The sequence below is a fragment of the Corylus avellana genome, chromosome 6, assembly GCF_965113065.1.
Source record: "Corylus avellana chromosome 6, dhCorAvel1.hap1.2, whole genome shotgun sequence".
NCBI lineage: Eukaryota > Viridiplantae > Streptophyta > Magnoliopsida > Fagales > Betulaceae > Corylus > Corylus avellana.
In genome coordinates this window covers 1842879-1864124 of record NC_142495.1, presented here as the reverse complement: position 1 = coordinate 1864124, position 21246 = coordinate 1842879, and the positions used below count along the sequence as shown (strand labels likewise).

General features: G+C 36.9%; 4 protein-coding genes and 1 pseudogene across 5 annotated transcripts; 4 read left to right on the top strand and 1 right to left on the bottom strand.

The window, feature by feature from the left end:
- Positions 1-110: 110 nt before the first annotated feature.
- Positions 111-4552, top strand: LOC132186815 (5'-3' exonuclease family protein). Its single transcript, XM_059600891.2, has 8 exons — positions 111-452; positions 849-1025; positions 1701-1871; positions 2206-2387; positions 2538-2784; positions 2981-3116; positions 3277-3749; positions 4064-4552. The coding sequence occupies exons 1-8, from the start codon at positions 258-260 to the stop codon at positions 4304-4306; spliced, it is 1824 nt and encodes a 607-aa protein (XP_059456874.2). The 5' UTR covers positions 111-257; the 3' UTR covers positions 4307-4552.
- Positions 4553-5561: 1009 nt separating this feature from the next.
- Positions 5562-9250, top strand: LOC132186688 (two-component response regulator ARR14-like; annotated as a pseudogene). The gene is made up of 6 exons (XR_015912635.1): positions 5562-5825; positions 6731-6882; positions 7398-7550; positions 7666-8043; positions 8141-8217; positions 8627-9250. The product of XR_015912635.1 is annotated as a two-component response regulator ARR14-like (transcript).
- A 1209-nt stretch (positions 9251-10459) lies between these two features.
- On the top strand, positions 10460-13281 carry LOC132186687 (putative disease resistance protein RGA1). Its single transcript, XM_088517376.1, has one exon. It carries the CDS (start codon positions 10729-10731, stop codon positions 13264-13266), a length of 2538 nt encoding a protein of 845 aa, XP_088373502.1. The 5' UTR covers positions 10460-10728; the 3' UTR covers positions 13267-13281.
- A 1331-nt stretch (positions 13282-14612) lies between these two features.
- On the top strand, positions 14613-19585 carry PFC1 (Ribosomal RNA adenine dimethylase family protein). Its single transcript, XM_059600698.2, has 10 exons — positions 14613-14888; positions 15059-15208; positions 15686-15742; positions 16001-16102; positions 16491-16586; positions 16740-16824; positions 17271-17323; positions 18395-18478; positions 18798-18908; positions 19028-19585. Exons 1-10 carry the CDS (start codon positions 14655-14657, stop codon positions 19091-19093), a joined length of 1038 nt encoding a protein of 345 aa, XP_059456681.2. The 5' UTR covers positions 14613-14654; the 3' UTR covers positions 19094-19585.
- A 194-nt stretch (positions 19586-19779) lies between these two features.
- LOC132188392 (AP2-like ethylene-responsive transcription factor SNZ) lies at positions 19780-20876 on the bottom strand. The gene has a single exon (XM_059602829.2). It carries the CDS (start codon positions 20582-20584, stop codon positions 20066-20068), a length of 519 nt encoding a protein of 172 aa, XP_059458812.2. The 5' UTR covers positions 20585-20876; the 3' UTR covers positions 19780-20065.
- Between the last annotated feature and the right edge of the window lie 370 nt (positions 20877-21246).

Below are 21246 nucleotides of genomic sequence, written 5' to 3'. Positions count from 1 at the left end.
GCATGGGCTGGGCTCAAGAGCTTAAAGAGTTGGCCCAAAATCCACATTTTGCCCATTCAATCACATAAACGGCACCAAAAAAACAGAAAAACATAACGGCGCAAGTCCGTTCTGCTTCTCTCTTCTTCTTCTTCTTCTTCTTCTCTTCTCCAAAACGATTAATACTATCACAATTCACAGTCATAGTCCGTACAACCCGAAACCCACCCTTTTGCCTGCATTTTCTTTTAGGACCCAGTTCGTTATTTCGAAAAGTAATGGGGGTGGGAGGGCATTTCTGGGACCTGCTTAAACCATATGCCCGACCCGAAGGCTCCGATTTCCTGAGGAACAAATGGGTCGCCGTGGACCTCTCCATCTGGATCGTCCAGCACGAGACCGCTATCAAAACCCATGTCAGAAACCCACACCTCAGGCTCACTTTCTTCCGTACCATCAATCTCTTCTCCAAGGTGCTCTTGAATTTCTATGTTCTCACGATTTTGTTTCCTGTTTGGCTGCCAGAAAGTTAATATTTTTGGGCTTTGTGGTGTACGGTGTGTTTAGTATGGCGTTTTACGGAGACCCTTTTGTTTTTTTGGTTTTAAATACTTTCTGTTTGTTTTGAAAGACTTGTCTAGGCTGAGTTACGTGCTTGTGTTCCTTTTGGGCCCTTTTTTTTTTTTTTTTTTTTTCAATATTATTTAAATTTTCTATTTGGCCGCGTAGAAAAAGAACATAAGAAAAACGTGAAAGAAAGTTTTGGGTTTCTATCTAGTATCTGTTGTGGTGTTTTGAGGTTTTGCTTATAAGTCATAGAATTTGATTTGATTTTTTATTTGTAACAATAGCAATTGATATTTTTGCAGTTTGGCGCTTTTCCGGTCTTTGTCGTTGATGGAACTCCATCGCCGCTGAAATTGCAGGCAAGAATTGCGAGATTCTTTCGCGCTTCTGGCATTGATTTGTCGGACTTGCCGGTGGCGGAAGAGGGTGTTTCGGTTGAGAGGAACAGTGCATTCTCAAAATGTGTCCGAGAGTGTGTGGTGGGTTGTTTCGTTTATCATAGTTACTATTGTCAGCTTATAAATGTCGTTGGAATTCTGGTTTTTCCTTTGATGTGCTTCAATCTATATAGTTTTGGTGATGATTCTCCTTTTTATTGTTGAGGAACCTGGGAAACTGAATGAAGTTACAACAGTTAAAAAATTTAGTTTGTGTTTTTGTCAATGTTTTATTGTCTAGAAGATCAGCGGAGGGTATTCTGTGAGATTGAGGTTAAGTCACTGTACTTGTGATACAGAAACAGAAGGGTGTTAAAAGATTCAGATAAGATTAAAGCATATGTTACATTTGTTTTCCTTCTTTTTCTTTGGGTGTGTGCTTTGCGTGGGATCATTTGCAAATTTTGCTATGGTTATTGTAGGGTTATTCTGTAAAAGAAATTTGACGAATTTGTTAGTAACCTAGCACACTTCTGCCCTATCATTTAGTTGTATACTGGGCAAACCAGCCTTCATATTTGTATTGCTTTGTGTGTCTTCATGTGGTGTAAGATCAGCATAGCTCTTCTTGGAATTTTTTATTTTATCTTAAATCTAATATGGAGATCTCTTTATACTACATGCTGAATGCTTGTTGGTTATACAGCTTTCATATTTGATTTGTTAGTGATGCTTTTGGAATCTTTATCCAGTTATTAACTAGTAGTGGCTTGATAGGAACTGCTTGAGCTATTTGGGGTGCCTGTATTGAAAGCAAAAGGAGAGGCTGAAGCGCTGTGTGCACAGTTAAACAGTGAAGGTTATGTAGATGCTTGCATCACAGCTGATAGTGATGCATTTCTTTTTGGGGCTAAATGTGTTATAAAATGCATTCGGCCCAATTCCATAGTAAGTACAAATGCTTTAGGAGGTTTATTCATGTCAATTGAGCATTAGGTTTCATTTTGAAGCACCTTCCAATTAAGTGCTTTTAATGTGGTTGTTACATCTATGTGCTAGTTGTAGTTCATGGATTTCTTTGTGCTCCTATCTGTTCAGGATCAAACAAAAATCTTAATCTTTTAACTTTTTAAGTTTTGCAGTATTGTTTTTGTTACTTATAGAGATTTGACATTGCATTTCCATTCTTTCTTTCCAACTTTTTGAAACCCAGTGTTCTTTCTTAAGTTGTTTTTTGCCATAGCGTCCTTCTTGGCGAGCATGAGAATCTCATTCTTTGCAGGAACCATTTGAATGCTACCATATGTCAGATATTGAAGCTGGTCTTGGATTGAAGAGGAAACACTTGATAGCCATCTCTCTTTTGGTTGGAAATGACCATAATTTAAGTGGGGTGCAAGGTATTGGGCTTGAGACAGCTCTTCGTCTTGTCCAAGCTTTTAACGAGGATGAGATATTGAATAGGTGTGCTTCTTAACTGTTTTGATATGTCAATTCTTTGTTTTTCTTTTATTTTTATTTTGTGTTGTTAATAATTCGTGAACGAATATGTCGTGATGATGTTATGTTTAGTTGGGATTGATACCTTATAATGGAAGGCGTTATTTCATGCAGGTTACGTGAAATGGGCAATGGGGACACTCCTCTGTTTCATGGTGATATCAAATCTTTAGATGATTCTATACCCAGTTCGAATGAGAGCTCACCGAAGATAAGATGTTCTCATTGTTCCTTCTGCGGACATCCTGGCAGCAAGAAAGCTCATTTTAAGTTTTCATGTGAATACTGCAGCACCAGTAAAAGTGAGGGTTGTATGAAAAAGCCAGAGGGGTTTAAATGTGATTGCGCCTCCTGTGATATGGTATGTCAAATTATTATTATTATTATTATTTTTTGTATTGGTATATCCTTATTGATTTCGATTAGTTTATTAATCTTTTTAAAATCGTCATAGCAACATTTTGGGATAATTTCGAGTTGCAATTGCTTCTCTATTGTTTGTGTGCAATGTGAGTTTTGTTTCTTATTAAAAGCATTTGATGGTGTTTGAGTGGCAGTTACAGAGAGAAAAGGAACAGAAGAAGCAAGAAAATTGGAGAACAAAAATTTGCAACAAGATTGCACTGGAGTCAAATTTCCCCAACGAGGAGATTATTAAAATGTATTTGTGCAACAACAATGGTTATTTTACTGGTACGTTTGTTTGGATTGATGAGTCTTTGCTTAATTGGATATTTATCAGAAAATTGGTGTTATGATATTGACATGGACTGAATGTGATTTTGGATGCTGGAATAATGCATGAAATGAAAACTTTCCCAGATAAAAAGTAATTAATTACTCTTTCTAACAGCTAAAGATGGCCCTTGCATATCTTGGGGAGACCCAAAAACGGAAATGCTGGTTGATTTCTTAGCTTTTCATCAGCTATGGGAGCCATCTTACACTAGGCAGATGATGCTTCCTATGATGTCCACCATTTTCTTAAGAGACATGGCTATAAATCCAGTAAAAACTTTGTTATATGGGCAGTATGAGTTTGACTCTGTACTGCGTGTGAAGATAAGATATGGACATCAATTCTATGTGGTCAAGTGGAAAAAAGATGTGACTGCCCTGGGCAGTGTTATTCATACAATCCCTTCTGAGGAGTCTGATATGCAACATGATGCTATAGAATTAGATGAATCTCTTGATTTATTGGAAGAGTCCGATGGCCTCAAGGTTCATGTTGATGAGGGCTGCTGCTACCTGTTGACGGATGAAAATATGGACCTCGTTCGAGCTGCTTTTCCAGAAAAGGTTGACAGATTTTTGCATGAAAAGGTATGATATTTTCCTATTATATCTTGGCCATTTCATCTCCCATTTTACCCCCCTTATTATCTGGAGTTTTTCTTAGTTTTGATTGTAACGTAGATATTGTAAAATGAGGCCATTAAAGTGAAGAAGTCTAGTTAAATGTTGGATTTGGTGATAGTATTTTTGTGTAATAAAGGCTCCTAGCAGGTAAAGAGCAAATTTTTTTGTTCTTTTTTCAGGAAGTTGCTGTGCTATAAGCATACTGCATCATTACATTAACTCAGTCCTTAATTTTGGAGTTACAGCATAATTAGTTCTCTGTGCTTGAAATTTTGCAGGAACTAAAAGAATCGAAAAAAAGAAAGAATTCGAGCTCAAGATCTGAAGGGACCAATGCAAACTCAGAATCAAAAAGATCAAGCAGTGTCCAGCTAAACATTACTGAATTCTACCGTTCAACCAAAGTACAAACTCAGGTAAAACCAGGAGAAGATCAGGGTGCTGGGGCCTTAGAAGAGAAGAGGAAAGTATCAAGTCCAAATCTTTCCAAGTCAGTGAGGCGTCGCCTTTTGTTTGACTAGGACATTTTAAGCTTTTTGGATCCTTCTCTTCAGTAGATATCATGAATTGATATCTGAAGTTTAGGATGATGAGGTCTATTTTTGTAATTAAGGTGATACTTTTATGTGATATAGGATGGATCCCGACGTTTTCCTCTGTTTCTAGTTTTGTGTAAATCAAATTTCTTTTTTCTTCGTAAGTTGTTATCCTTGTCAAATTTCAATGCTTTGTTTGTCCAGGTTGATCTGATCAAAGTCCTGGTAATAGTGTCTGGGTGTTAGAACTAGTGCTCTGCTAATCAATGCAATGAGACAGGGCTATGATTGAAACAATGGTGTGAAGTACTTCAGCTTGTGCAAACAAATGGAGTGCTTTACTTCTCTGAAACATTTAACTTTTACTCCCATCCTCTATCTTCCTTAATTTTTTTTTAAATTTTTTTAACCAGGAACCCGGCAAGTGACTTCGTGTACCCTATAAGTGGTTTTATTTCCTAAATTTAAGAAAAATGTCAAAAAAGTTATAAAAAGTAACCCATAGCAGAGTCCTTAAATTTGTCATAAACATAAGGATCGCTATAGATAAATCCAATCAAAGCTTTATTATGTTCATAAAATTCCTTTCTTGTCACGCTTTTCTATTCACACAGCTTGTATCTCTTCTCTTCTTCTTCGTTCATTCTTCGAACTAGTCATTAGTAGAGAATTCAACCAAAACCCATATGTGGAAGGAAGCTCCAACTGACTCAACTGAGATCCCACCACCCGATCTGCCTCTTCAACTGTGACCAAGTACGGAACCATGAAATTTTATGGGAGGGGCCTAGCCAATTTTTTTTTTTCTCGGTTCTTTAGAATTTCTTTATTAAAAAAAATATTGACTTTTTTCTTGGTTCTCGCACCACCATGCCAAATTTACACAGCACCCAACTGTAGCGATTCTCATGTTTGCGGTAAATTTAGAGACTCTACTGTGAGTATTTTTTTTTTTTACTTTTTTGACATTTTCCTTAAATTTTGAGAATAAAATTACTTATAAGGGAGCTGCTGTTAATGCTCTTAGCAGAGTAATAGTAAAAATCACACTTTTATATCTCCAGTAAAATCTTTATCGCATATGCTGACGTAGCAATGCCACTTAACTCTTGGATCAGTCCTTGTTAAACATTTTTTTTTAATAATTAATTGGAATTGCCACCCCAAAGGACAATTGTGTGATCAAAATAGGGCCTCGGGTCAAGAACTGCCCAACTGAATCCAAAACAATTACAATCAAATGCTACCTTGGACTCAACCTTCAGCTTCTGATTTCAAATCAAACATGGTTTTACAGATGAAATTTTACTATACATATGATATATTGAGTTGATTTGCGATGGTGGACAATATTTGATTCTGCATTCGGTATTGATGCCACTGCACCTCCACACCAAGCAAAGCCAGCTATATTGTGATGCTCGAAGACACTTTAACTGCTTGATTCTATGCATGAAAGGTGGCGTGCCTTGTCAAGACTTGGCACTGAGCAAGGACTTTTCAGGTGACATTCTATAAATTCTATCTTTAGTTTAAGGAATATCATTAATCACAGCATCTGTCTTCTCTTTTGGCAAGTACATCTGTCAGTATGTGTTAATTTTTTCTGCTAGTTTTTTTTTTCTTCCTAATTTCAGGATTAATTAGTAAAGGAGATGTAAGTTGGTATTTCTGTAATTCAAATATTGAAATAAAAATTTAATTACTCAGGAGAAAAATTTCCCCAGTTATTGTATAACAGAAATATTTAAAATAAATTGTTAATCACATTGGAAGCAGAATTTTCCTTCTAAATTTCAGAATGGAGGTGCATGCAAGATCATGAAATGTAGCTCTTTTGATTCATCCATCCCATCTTTATCATACCCAACTGTTGTTGATTACTACTGTTGAACAAATTAAGGTTTTGCCATTTTAAAATTAAATGAAACAAATCTTTTAAAGTAATTAAGGAATCTTTATTAAGGTATTCAAATATATGTTATATGAGCAAAATTTTACAATCTTCTTAACATGGAAGCTAATTAAGAACTTGATTCCCTCGTTATATGTAGCAGCTTACATTAGAATAAATGACATGCTAAATATTCATCCTACCTTAGAGGACATTGATTTTTGGAAGGTCTCCACAATCTTCAAAAGAGTTGAAAAACTATAGGTGCTCAAATCAACGTTTCTAGGTTTTAATTGCTACTGCTGGCCAATAGCAATAGGAAAGTTTTCTGCCATTGTTAACCAAATTGCAAAAACAAACAAAGTGCAAAAGAAACTTCCCGTTGGTAAGTTAGAATAGTATGTATTTAAGTACAAGCATCTCTCTCTCTTTCTCTCTCTCTCTGTGGTCTAAACATTATGTGTACTCAAACCAAAGATATCTTCCCTATCTCGGAGTTTCACCTTGCCTTATAGCTTCAACAGCATGAACTGTGAGAAGGCCATCTCAATTGAGTCTATGATAAATGCCAGTCCATTGCCCGAAGCTGTCACCGTTTTGGTTGTGGATGGCGATTCTTCATGTCTTGCAATCATATCGAAAATGCTCTATAAATTCGGTTATAAAGGTAATCAGTAGAGATTATTATAGGAAGACACAATTAATTCTTTCTTTTGTCATTATTTTATATGTTTTTGGGATGTTTCATTATTTTTCTGCAACCTTGATCATAATTGTTTCTTTTATTTTTCATAAGTAGATGTATTTCATTTTATAACATTAATTTTTGGATGCACCATGACTCTCTCTCTCTCTCTCTCTCTCTTCCAAAATTTACAACCTATATTACTGATCAAAGAAAAATGTGCCGGAAATGATGATGGTATTCTATTCATTGCTTCCTTCATGTTATTGTGATGAACACTGAGATGTTACATTACATTCTAGGAAAACATCATATCCCTCCATAATTCCAACACAAGTATGTATAACATCCTTCAGAAATAATATGTTTATAGACTTTATTGTCCTTTCCTCTGTCTTACTTTGCAACCCAAGAAGCATATCAGACTTTAGTAGCATCTGGAACTTGCATCTCATTTAGAATGATTTTCTAAATTTTCCTCATCGTTTCATCACCAGTTTTAATTGCAAAACGAGCCACTGTCGCGTTGTCGATTGTACGGGAGAAAGAAGATGACCTTCACCTTGTTCTGGCAGAGGCTCATTTGCCTGACATGGATAAATACGAGTTCCTAGAGAGAATGGGAGAAATGTCCAAATTACCAGTTGTTCGTATGTATCACTCCTGATCCAGCTTTTGATCTAATTTCCTATTTTACTTTAAAGTGTTCTCAATGGGGCACTTTCTTCTTTCTCTGACAGCAATGGTCTTTTATTCCTATTGCAGTTATGTCGGCTGATGATAATGAGAATGCTATGTTAGGCAGCCTGTTCAAGGGTGCTATGTTCTATCTTGTGAAACCAGTTACCTTGAACAATGTAAGAAACCTATGGCAGTTTGCATCAATGAAGAGTAGAGAGGAAACAGCAGCCACTGATGGAGTAAGCAGTCTTCAGGGGGAAACATCTGATATAGAGATTCAATCATTTGAGAACAAAATGCAGCAGAGTCACCGAAAGGCCAAAAGAAAAGTGCCGGAAGCAATTGAGAAAGATGAGGAGGAAGACAATGACGATTCAACTGTCATAAAGAAGCCAAAGCTAATTTGGACAAATGATCTACATAACAGATTCCTGGAAGCTATCAGAGTATTAGGCATTGACGGTAAGCAGTTCTTGATTTTAGTGTTGATGGAAATTTACCCTACTTGGTTCTGTTCCTACTCTTAATAATTATAGAAGTTGATTTTGGTCTTGATTAGGAGCTCATCCAAAGAAGATACTTCAGCATATGAATGTCCAGGGACTAAAAAAGGAAAATATTTCAAGCCATTTACAGGTTTGTACTCTGAAAGTCAAAATATTATGAAAATTTTGCTTTTGAAGTGATAGGACAAGAACCCTTTGATGCAAGCTTGGATTCCAATGTGGCAATAAACAGTAATACTCGAATCCCAATTTGCCATGCAGAGAAAAAAAAAAAGAGGGGGAAAAAAAAAATTCTCTTTTGGCAAATGCAAACTTATCTGCAGCTCAATCATTTTAGTACATCAAAAGTCCTAACTTGATGAGGAATTCATATTTTTCCTCGTGACTCTGCAGTTTCCTGAACTCTAGTTTTTGTTTTAGAGGATACAAGAAGTCTTCTAATCTATACTTCAATTTTTCCTTACATGTCGGTATCTGCTTATGGCACAGTGGTGTGAGTACTGACCCAAAATAACTTATCATAAATGTTACTGTTGCAGAAATATCGTCTCTCCTTGAAGCGGGAACAAGATGCAATCCAAAAGACCATGACTAGAGATACCACTGGATCAAGTATGGCATCAAATCAGCAAGCACCATTCAATTTACATGGATTTCTTCAATTTTCAAATCATCAATCCCCAGTGACATCATATCAACTAGAGTCAAGCTGTAGTGATATATCAAATCCTTTGTATGGGCAACTGATGGAACCAAGGAATCAGCTAGATTCTACTTATCCCAATTCTGGCCATGTTGGAATTTGGATCACTAGCAATGACTTGGCAGGATTTGGCCAGACAGGAAATTCTAATGGTGAAGAAATCCTCAGAGGGGACACAGATCCCTTCAGTGTGGATAGTATTGGCTTTGGAAATGCAACATATTGCCCAACATTGCTGAGTGATTCCTTGCAACAACAATTTCTGCAGCCACAACTACTTCCTCCACCGCCACCGGAGCCAGAAGAACATGATATTTTTGGGGTTGAAAGAGGAGAAATAGATGAATGGTTTGATACTGCAAAAGACCCTACTAGTCTGTTCCACTTCCATGACGAGGAATTTGTTGATCTCTGGTAATCAAGTTTTGCATCCAGGTATATGAGTGCTGCTCTACATTGACCTTTGTGTAGACTGTAGGGTCTTTTTTGTCTTGTCATCTTAATAATTCTTTTACACTTAAAAGGGAAAAATTCACTTATATCTCCTAAAGTTTCAACAGTTTTTCAATTTGAACCCCAAAATTTAAAAATTGACAATGTATTTCCTTAATATTTCAAAAATTTTCAATTTAAACATTCTGTTACTAATTTCTGTCAAATTGGACGGAAATCTTTAAAATTACATAATTACTCTCAAGTTTTTTTAAAAAAAATTTCGTCAAATTTAACGGAAATTAGTAACGGAAGGTTTAAATTGAAAATTTTTGAAACATTGAGAGAGTACATTGCCAATTTTTAAACTTTAGGATTCAAATTGAAAAACTTCTTAAACTTCAGGGGGTAAAGTGGATTTTCTCCTTGCACTTACAAGCCATTTCTTTCAACGTTTAAAGCGACAAGGGTGTGAAAGGGCCATGTACAAGAACACCGACATCACAACTTCAACATTTGTTTTTCAAGTTGAGTTTAAAGGTTTCAGTTTTGAGGAATTAAGTGTATTTGATGTTGATGTACTTAGTTGATTGCTATTTTGTTACTTGCATTACAATGAAAGATTGATTGGAGGATATCTTTTGTCTATTCAAGCTGTGATGACAAGTATTAAATCTATAGTATTGGGATTAAAATATATAGGGGAAAATGCAGTTTACCCCCCCTGAAGTTTCAGGAGTTTTTCAATTTTAACCTCAAAGTTCAAAAATTGGCAATCTACCCCCCTGAAGTTTCAAAAATTGGCAATTTAAACCTTCCGTTTAATTTTTCCGTTAAATTGGACGGAAATTTTTTTTAAAAAGACTGAGGGTAGTGATGTAATTTCACAGATTTCCGTCCATTTAGACGGAAAAATTAAACGGAAGGTTTAAATTGCCAATTTTTGAAACTTCAGGGGGGTAGATTGCCAATTTTTAAACTTTGGAGTTAAAATTAAAAAACCCCTGAAACTTCAGGGGGGTAAACTGCATTTTCCCCAAATATATAAGATATGAATCTGACGTTAACCTATTACAATAAGAGTGTAATTTTGTATAATGACTCTTTCTAAAATGAAAAGAAGAGAAAAAATAGGAGCCCTTTTGCCACAAAAGTCAGCCATGTTTTCCTGCCATTTATGACATTTTCTATTTATTTATAATATTTATGAGAGAGAGAGAGAGAGAGATTCATCTGAATCATCTCTTCACCTACCTCCAGCTGCTCTACGATATTTATGAGAGAGATGAGATTCATCTCTTCATCTACCTCCAGCTGCTCTTCGTAGATTTCGAATAACACGACAGAAACACCGATACAATCGTCTTCTCACCCAGATAACCCCAAATCCCTTTGAATTCCACCCTCCAACCCATCGGTTCCTCCCTTTATTTTTCTTTGCAATTTGTGACACCTTAATTTACGGCTGGATCTTCGGTGTCCTGTGACATCTACCAAGTCAACGACATGGCTGAACTTGCCTCTGGCGTCGCAACTAAGATCTTGGAGAAGCTAGGATCCCTTGCTTACCGAGAGTTCATCTTGGTATTGGACATCAAAAGCGAGCTGATAGAGCTTGAGGGCACCATGACAACCATTAAAGCCGTGCTCTTGAATGCTGAAGAGAAACAAGCTACCAATCAGGCGCTGAGCATCTGGCTAAGGCAGCTTAAAGATATTTTTTATGCTGCCGAGGATGTGCTTGATGAAGTTGAGTGCGAAGTTCTAAGGAAGCAAGTGCTCAGAACATATGGGCGCCCTAATAGAGAGGTACGTGGTTGCTTTTCAGGCTGTAGCGCCCTTGCATTCCGCTCTAAATTGGGTCACAAAATCATGGGCATTAAAGAGAAATTAAGTAAGATTGCAGCTAATAAGGATCAATTTAATCTCATAGCACGGCTTGAAGATAACCATGTCATGCACAGGAGGAGGGAAATAACCCACTCATTTGTTCTTCCTTCAGATGTTATCGGTAGGGATGATGATAGAAAAAATATAATAGATCTTTTGATGCAGCCAAATGCTGACAGAAATGTCAATCTCATTTGTATAGTTGGATTAGGAGGTTTGGGAAAGACGACAATTGCTAAGTTGGTATACAATGATAAACATGTAGCTGACCATTTCGACTTGAGGATGTGGGTTTGTGTGTCTGAGGATTTTAATGTTGCTAGATTAATTAAAGAAATCCTTAAATGTGCAATTGATGCAATTGATGAGAATTGGGGTGTAGATACGTGTCAAACTCGTTTAAGAGAGTGTTTAAGGGATAAGAGGTTTCTACTTGTTTTGGATGATGTTTGGAACGAGGATCGGAGTAAATGGATTGAGTTGAAAGGGTTGTTAAGTGGTGGTTTAGAGGGAAGTAGAATTGTTGTGACAACGCGTAGTCACTTGGTTGTCTCCATTATGGGAACTGGTCTCACATACACTTTAGAACGTTTATCCCATACCGATTGTTTGTCTTTATTTGTGGAATGGGCATTTAAGGAAGGGGAAGACAAACAATATCCAAACCTCTTAGAAATTGGAGAAGAAATTGTGAAAAAATGTCAAGGAGTTCCATTGGCAATAAGAACTTTAGGCAGCCTACTTTTCTCCAAGGTTGATGTACGGGAGTGGGAATCTGTGAGAGATAGTGAGATATGGAAATTAGAACAAAAGGAGGGTGATATTTTACCTGCATTAAAACTAAGTTATGATCAAATGCCATCTTATTTGAAGCAATGCTTTGCCTTTTGTTCTCTTTTCCCAAAGGATTTTTTATTCAATAGTGATTTATTGATTCAATTTTGGATGGCGCATGGACTCATTAATAAAACACCTAATAGTCAAAATCTAGAGTTGGAAGATGTCGGTGACATGTATATCAAGGAGTTGTGGTCTAGATCTTTCTTCCAAGATGTTCAGAATGAACTCTGGTACTATAGGTATGGGTTTAAAATGCACGATCTTGTCCATGATCTTGCACTCAAGGTTGCAGAGGAAGAGTGTTCAGCAGTTGACTTTCATACCCAAAACATTGCTGGAACAGTTCGTCATTTGTTATTTTCTCACAATGGTCTACAAATTCCAAACTACTTTTACACGTTGAGCAGTGGTGTGCGAACCACTTTGTTCCAAACCAACGAAGTATCGACCTTAGTTGAAGCATGCATCTTGAGATTCAAGTACTTACGAGTGCTTGATTTAAGTTTTTCTTCTTTTGAGGTGTTGTCAAGATTTATTTGTACTTTGAAGCATTTGAGATACCTGAACCTAAGTTGGAATGGCAGAATCAAGGAACTTCCTAATTCCATTTGCAAGCTGTATAAGTTGCAAACTTTACTACTTCATGGATGTCCGAAACTTGAGCGGTTGCCTGAAGATATAAAGAAGATGATCAGCCTTAGGTATTTGACGGCAACAACAACAACTTATACATGCTTGTTTGAGAATGGTGCATGGCACTTGAATTCTCTTCGGTTTTTGCGTTTACATTACTGTTGGAGACTAGAAATTTTGTTTCAAGGGATGGATGGGTGCCTTACCAACCTTCGTACATTGGTTATCGTAGGTTGTAGTTGGTTGACCTCTTTGACACATGATATCAAGCACCTAACCGCCTTAGAGACCTTGATAATTGAGAATTGTAAAGAGCTTAGTTTGACAGGAGGAGAAGACAATCGGAATCTCAAGTTGAGCCTTCGAAAATTGAAGATTTTAAGTTTACCGAAGTTGGAGGTTTTGCCACAATGGCTCAAAGGATCTGCTAGCACTTTAGAGATCATAAGTATTAGTGATTGTCATAACTTGATGGCCTTACCAGAGTGGCTACCAAGTTTGAAATCACTTCGCACACTTGAAATTTTTTATTGCACCAAATTGTCATCTCTTCCAGAGGGGATGGATCGTCTCACTGCACTAAGAGAATTGACGATCGAAGATTGTGATGAATTAGTTAGGAAATGCAAAGAGGAAGATCATCCCAAGATTGCTCATATACCAACGGTTCAACTGGATTAGCCCAAAAATGAAGAAGTCGTTAGTATGTTTACATTCTCTCTAACATTTCAATATCAGTTGTCAATACTATTTGTTTATTTTTCTTTTGTAATCACGTATTTTTCGCTTGGTTTGCAGCTTCCATGACATGACTTCAGCAAGAGAATATTAAGCCTCAATGCAACTGAGGTCAAAGATATTTGTTCCTTGATTATTGTAAACACTTCGATCATTATAGTTTGTATTAAGAAATGTAAACAAATAAATATATCTGTAAGTGTTCGAACAATAATTAAATTCAGTATCTTTTCTTTTTCGTCATAGTTATTGTTTTGACAAATCATGACCGTTCAATATTTTAATCGGAGCTGCCCAATTATAAAAGTAAAGAAATGATAATATTTGTCGATGTAGAAGCTAATTCCATAAAATAACAAAAGATGTTTTTTCAAAATTAGAACTTATAAAGACATTTCAATTTAACATTTGAAAAACTCAGAGCAAAAAACCTGCGCCCTCATCTTCTCCCCCCTCCTAATCCCCCTTTCCTTTTGCGCGTTTTTTCTTGGTTTTCTATGTTTTTGCAAGTGTTTTTCGACTAGAAATCAGCAACTCCAGCCACTACTGCCCGCCCTCCAAGGTGTTGCGCCTCCCTTCTCCTCTATCTGCTCCACCACGTGCCAATGGTGGCCAGTGCTCATCATCTCCTCCACTCCAGTATTTGCTGGTTGTGTTGCTTGTTTTGAATAATAGTTTTTTCTTTAAATCTGCTTCGTGAGCAATTTACGAGGAAAATGATGTAGTTTCCCTACTGTTTTGGCGATGAGGAGTAGATCTAGTATTCTTAGGAGCAGATATGTGCTTTTATAGCTGTTTTCTGTTGGGGCTGGCTTTTTTTTTTTTTTTTTTTTTTGGTATTTTTATTTGAATAAGGATTGTCCAGACCTCTAGGTTGTGGATGTGATCTATTTTCAGAGCGAAGAAGATGAGCTATCTATGCATTGACTTGAGTATGTTTTGAACAAATATGGCGTTACAACTGAAAAATAGTCATAAGTTAGCGGATATTGATGTCATAGATAAGTTTTGAATGTTTGATTTTTATGTAAGCATCAATGATTTGTAATCTCGTAACTTCGGCTATGATTTTTCATAGCTTTTTACTCTGTGATATAAGAGCGTTATGTTCGTAATCATTTTTCAATAAGACTGGAATTTTTTCAAAAAAAAATTTAACATTTGAAAAATGGTAAGGTAAATATTTTATATTATTATTATTATTATTATTGGGACTAGCGCTCAAATATTCCAACGGTTTTTTAAAAAATAAAAGCAATAATCAAAGATAGCGTTGTTGCACAACATTGGCCAAAGCACTTTCTCAAAGTTTCACGAGGAGACTGACGACAATGACCACCGGATCTCTTCCCCTCCAATCTCTATCGCCAATACCTCCGAGACGAACCCTCAAAGCTTCACTCCCGGCGCACAATAGCACCGCCGGCGCACGAAGAAGAATTAGCCCCATTCCGCTATACACAGCCTGCGCGAAGAGAAGCCCAAGCCCAAGCCCAGACGGTTACCACGCCACTCTCAGAGCTCTCAACTCCAAAGGTCGCACCCCAAGAAAATCCCTCGGCCAGGTCTCTTTGCTTTCTCTTCTGTTTGGTTCCTGAGAAAATGTCAATATAAATGACAGTAGCTGTAGTCTTAGTAATTGCTTTTGCAATTATGGTGTCCGGGAAGGTAGTTGTTTGGTGTTCACCAGCTGTTCGATAAAATGTACCAATGAAATGAACGGCTGTGCTTGCAGCATTATATGCTGAATAATGAGATCAATGAGCAGCTCGCCAGTGTAGCCAGTGTAGAAGAAGGCGATGTTGTGCTAGAAATTGGGCCTGGGACGGGTTCTTTGACTAATGTTCTCATCAATGCCGGTGCCATTGTTCTTGCCATTGAAAAGGTTAGTTGCTTAGAACATAAAGCCTACTTTTTAGCTCCGGTGATAAAATTTATGCTTGCTTGCACAAGCTTCCTTGACTTGTATATGATGCAATTTGGCATTATCTGAAGTCTGGGAAGCAAGCAAGCAATGAGCGTGAGTGCAATTTGTTGCAATAAATACCCAAATGCTAGACTATGTGTTTTGAAATAACGTGATTACTATTAATGAAAATATAAAAATATATGGTAATCTTCCTAAAATATTTTTTGCTTGAATTAGATGTGGCACGAATTTTTGTCATTTCTTTTTTTAAATGAGGGCATTATAGGAAATCAAAGAAACATGAATTTTCATTTTTAGAAAATATCATATATTTTGAGACAACCAGAAAAGAAAAGATTATTAATTATTTTGAAACGGAGGAGCAATAAGAAATGTTTTATCTTCTGTTTCGATATCAGAGACTTATTTAATACATTTGTCTTGACTTTTTAGGATCCACATATGGCCACTCTTGTGAGTGAAAGATTTGCAGGCAAAGACAGGTTTAAGGTACATTACGTTTTTGGTGATACATATATTGTAGTAGATGCATAGTAAATTTGCAAGTTGCTTGAATACTATGCAAAACTGGCTGTGATATATGGTTAGTTGCTCTGAACTTCTTATATCATTCTGTATGTTAGTTTTCCATATATACATTGAAGTGCCTGACAGTTATAACTGTTAGCATCTATATGGGTGCTTTTAGGTTCTCATTGTCAATAATACATTCTGGATGATATTGACTTCTTTAGGTGAAAAGTGTAGGTTTTAGAAGAGGACTTCGTCAAATGTCACATTCGCTCCCATATGTTGTCATTGCTGGGAAGTATAAAGTCATTGGACCAGTCAAAATCAAGACGTGCAAAAGTGAGAACCCTACTTCATGTACATTATTTGTGTGCCTGATTTTTATTGCTCCATCATCTTGAATTTGATGTTTTGTTAACTTGTTATTCATTCAAAGAAATAAGTTAATACCATGCGAGAAGGGATTTAGGACAAGTCTTTGTAGCGTGGACTGTTAAATCCATTGCACTTTTTCAGAAACGTGTCTCAGACATACCTGAACATGTGCCTGAGATGATATAATGCATGTATTGTTGTTTGTGTGTGCGCTTCAGTTCTGATGGTGTATGTATATTTTAATTTTAAACTCCATACTAGTTCAACACTAAAGACAGCATAAATACGTGTTTCTTGTTCACATGTAATTCTCCAATATATAGAATAATCTAGATAAATTTCTCATTTACAGGTAGTCTCCAATATACCCTTCAATATTAGCACAGAAGTAGTCAAACTACTCCTTCCAATGGGTGACATTTTCTCGGAAGTTTCTCTCTTACTCCAGGTTAGCATACCTTTTTTTTTCCTTAACCTCTACCATCCACGTTGGTGTTGTACCTCTCAGATATTTGATCTAAAAAGATAAAATTTAGATCATAATTATATTTATTTACAGACCTGTCTAGTTACTGTCACTACACTAAACAACTATTTTCAGGAGGAGACAGCAGTGCGCATGGTGGAATCATCCTTGCGAACATCAGAGTACTGGCCCATCAATGTCTTTGTCAATTTCTACTCAGGTGTCCTGCAATACTATCATCTGTTTAACATTTTTTTCATAAGTAAATTGAAAGCAATTAAAATATATCTGTTTAGCATGCATGCATTAATGAGTTATTCCTGATTTTAATAAATTTATATGTAGCTATATGGTATAGCAACTTAGAATCTAAAACATGTGATGTGGATAAGTTATCACTGCACCTAGTGGGTCTTGAACCCATGACCTAGATAACTGTTATGTCTTATCTCTGTTTCTTCTGGGCAACGATAATTAATATAATTAAAGGAGCCAAAACAAGGTAATTGAAATATGCAATCAAAATTTGGTGCTGTAGAGTCATGGCTCTATCTATTATCGAGAAGATTGTGCACAATTTTGTTTATACTTTTTTTTTTTTTTTTGGTGAGTATTGTTTATACTTCTTGATGACAGAGGCTTTCTGTTTATTAATTTCCTTGTCAGATCCTGAATACAAGTTTAAGGTCCCAAGGACAAATTTTTTCCCTCAGCCCAATGTAAGTAATTATATATATATATATATATATATATATATATATATATATATATGATTTCCGACACCTGCAATTTTTTATTTTTTTTTATTTATTTTTTTTAATGTGCGTAACAATCGAAATAGAAACTTTTGCCAAGTCCTCGTCAATCACAACTGGCTGTCTCTCCATGTCCTATCATGAGCTAACTCAGGATCCTGCAGATTTTAACTGAGCTAGAAGCCCCAAGTAGTTGGTCTAAGTGGTGAAGGCCTTGGTCTTGAGGTATTGCTCCCTTCAAGGTCCAAGGTTCAACACCTTATGGGTGCAAACAATTCCTTGGGGCCACACCCCCGGGTGGAAAGCTAGTGACTTAACCAGTTCTGTATAGGGAAATTTCCGAGGGTGTGGTGTATGAGACCGGGGTTCACTCTGCAGAGGTGGGTCTAAAGAACCCTACCTTGGAGAGGTTCACCAGAGCTAGAATATTTTGTACATTCATAATATATGATACAGGAGAAGACTAAACACCATAAAATGGTGACAACATAGCAATTCTTTTGCACAGTGAGCATGACATTACTCGGTTTCATGACTAGAAGTAGCTGGGCCACGCCGCTTGTATGCTTTCTCCTGAGGTTGTGCTTTCAAATAAATCCATCAGTTGGTGGCCAGATGAATCATTGTCAGAATACTGGTCAAAGCCTGTCAACTCAAATGTTTTGTGTGTTAAAACTTTTCCTTCCCTATGGAGCAGACATCTATGTGTAACATAGCTCATTATGCTTGTTACCATCTCTATAAAAAGTAAAACTTGACCGATCCTTAGTTTTTGGTACGAGAAAGAGAATCACTCAATTCAAACCTGTAGGGTCACGCATTAACCTGTTTGGTAGCTTTTTTCTTTTCTTCTCTGTAACTGTCGTAGTTGCTAACACCCATAGCTGTTGTTTGGAAGGATACTTGGTGATGATTATCACCAACACCCATTCCTACATCTCATCTTATATACAATGCACGTCTGTTGAGACAACTTTTTGCATCACTTTTTTGAATGATTGGAGATTAACCTGATCCTTTCTTATGTTTCTGTAGGTTGATGCTGCTGTTGTTACGTTTAAGCTGAAGCAACCGGCGGAGTATCCCCGAGTTTCTTCCACAAAGAGCTTCTTCTCAATGGTTGTTTCAATTTCCATTGTGCAATTTATTATCTTACATATGGCTGACATGCAGCAGAAAATTATTTGAAGATAAATTTACAGTTGAAGTTTTCCCAAATGTTTATTTTGTTTATTTATTGATTGATGCTGTTGCTTATTACTAGAAAGATTTGAACGTAGGACTTACCTAACCCCATTCCATAACTCTACAACATGAACCAAGCCCATCTATATGATGATGATTTTGTTGCGAGCTATATCATCGAGACACTCCCATTTAATTTTTAATGTTCATTTACCCTTTCTGGTAACGTGCCTTTGTTGTTTTTGGGATATAGGTCAATTCTGCATTCAACGGGAAACGTAAGATGTTACGGAGATCACTTCAGCACATATGCACATCCCTTGAAATCGAAAAAGCTTTGGGAAGTGTTGGTCTTCCAATTACCGTAAGTATTGGTAATTAGAGTAGTTAACAGTTCAATACTATATTCATCTTTCTTGCAAAAACTTGTTCATTTGGCGATAACTCCGCTAATGTTATTAATAAATTTGATGGATTTTTCAGTCTAGACCAGAAGAGCTTACCTTAGATGATTTTGTGAATCTGCATAACTTGATTGTGAAAGTATAGTGCTTATGGTTTCCATGAACGGGAACCTAAAGGCAAACACCCACCAGGCGCACACGCAAAGATCCTGATCTACCATGTTGTTGGAATTGCTCCAGATATGATTCAAATAGTTAAAAATGACAAAAGTAAGACCAGTCTGAAGGTGAACATCCATGGCCGAAGGTGAATCAGAGATGGAAGTGAGCTGTGGGCACGTTTCCTTTGACTGGAATTTTTTTATGGCCATAGCAGCATATCTATAGTGGAGACCCCATTTTTGGGCGCAAAAATCAAGTTCATGCAATGAATATGATCATGGAGTGCACCATAGGTCTTGCATTATATGATAATCCTATCAAGTATTTTACTGTATTACATCCAAGACTACTCTGTATGGTTATAATTTTATCGGATGACCCGAATGACACATCTAAGACTACTCTATTGTAAATAAGGATGAATATTTGATTCAGAAAGTTTGAAGAATACCAGTGTTGTGAATTGTGATGCTTTTACGAGAAAATCACCTTCTTTTCCTTTTAAGGGTTTATTAGTTCTTTCATTTAGGTTAGTTTATTTCGGCGTAAAATATCTCGTCGCTAAGGTCAATCAAGCAAATAATGAAAATTATCTTCTTGCTCGTTCAGATTCCAAGCACAATGGCCTGGAAAAAGAAAGCCAGAATGATTTACTGACTAAATCCCAACATTAGGTTTCCCTAGGCTGAACAATTTCCTGCTCATTCAACATGTTCCTGATCTTGTACAATCTACCCTTAACCATAATTACCATAACCCCAAAAAAAAAGATCTCCCAATCTTTTTCCTCTCCATTTTTATTCCATCAAAATCTACGTCCTGCCGCATAATAAATCAAAGTGGAGGAAAAAAAAAGAAAAGAAAAAAAGAACAAAATATATTATCTGAGCTGTCATCACAAAGGCAACTGAGAACCACTCTGTTTTGCTCTGTTTCTTCGACTTGCTCTGCTCCCTCAGCCATGAAACTGGTAGACAAGGTCCAAAGCCCTCAACCTCGTCGCATGAGGATCAAACCCCTTCACTCCCCACCCATCCCCATCATCATTCAGCCTCCTCTCCTCCGCCACTGCCAAAGCCGAAGGCGATAGCCGCCGCTTGGGCCGCTTATTCTTGATAAAGCAGTTCCTCATCTTCTCCTCAACGCTCTCAACTATGCCCTTCGAATTCTCCTCAGCTTCTTCCACCGCATCATCACCGTCCATGATTTGCATCGGATCGGTGTCGTTTTCGTCGCCGGCGATGGCACCGGTGGCGGAGGAGAGGGAGTTTTCTGCGGCGGGAGGCGGAGGAGGAAACTGGGTTTTGGAGAGGAACGTGGAGAGGTGGTGGTGGGCTTGGTGGAGGGAGGTGTAGATTTGGAGGAGGTGGGTTGGATCATTGGTGGTGTGGAGCTGTTTGGCCATGTGGGTCGCTTGCTCTAGTGAGAGTACCAGCTGCTCTGCCAATGGCGTTGTCTCGGCCATGCCCTCCATGCTTTTTTTTTTCTGTTTTTTTTTTCCTTCCTCTTCCCTTCTCTGTCTAAAGCTTTCCTTTTTTGTTTTTGTTTTTGTTTTTGTTTCCTCCGATAGAAATGTCCTCTCTTCAGAACCTCGTGTGTGTTGGGGTACAGGAGTTGGAGATTCTGAGTTCAGAAAGTGGTCTTGGAAGTGCAGGTGTCTGTGGACTAGTTAGTTGTGTGTTGGGCTCCCTCGGATGTGAATGGTCTAGGGGGGGCCTTTTGATTTTGAAGCATTTTTGTTTTCTTACTTCTTTTTGTTTTTCACATAATTTTATATTTTAATTTAGGGAAAAATCAAGTCCTTAAGTTTTCTTGCTACTTCAAAAGCAATTCTTAGGTTTTTTCTTTTTAAATAGACATTTACCATTCAATTAATTAACAATAAATTAACATCCTCTCGATTTCATTTGAACGAAATAATATTCAGTTCTCTACTTCATTTGAACAAAATAATATCCAGTTAGTTATATTGGAAGAGTATTTTTGTTCCCTCAAAATGTAAAAAGACAAAAACAAAACAAATTTTCTAATTCAAGTATTGTTTGATCTTACACATGAAGAGAGTATTAAAATATTAATTAAAATAATTAAATTTGTCCTTTTTTATCGAAATAAATAATGATTCATTCCATAAGA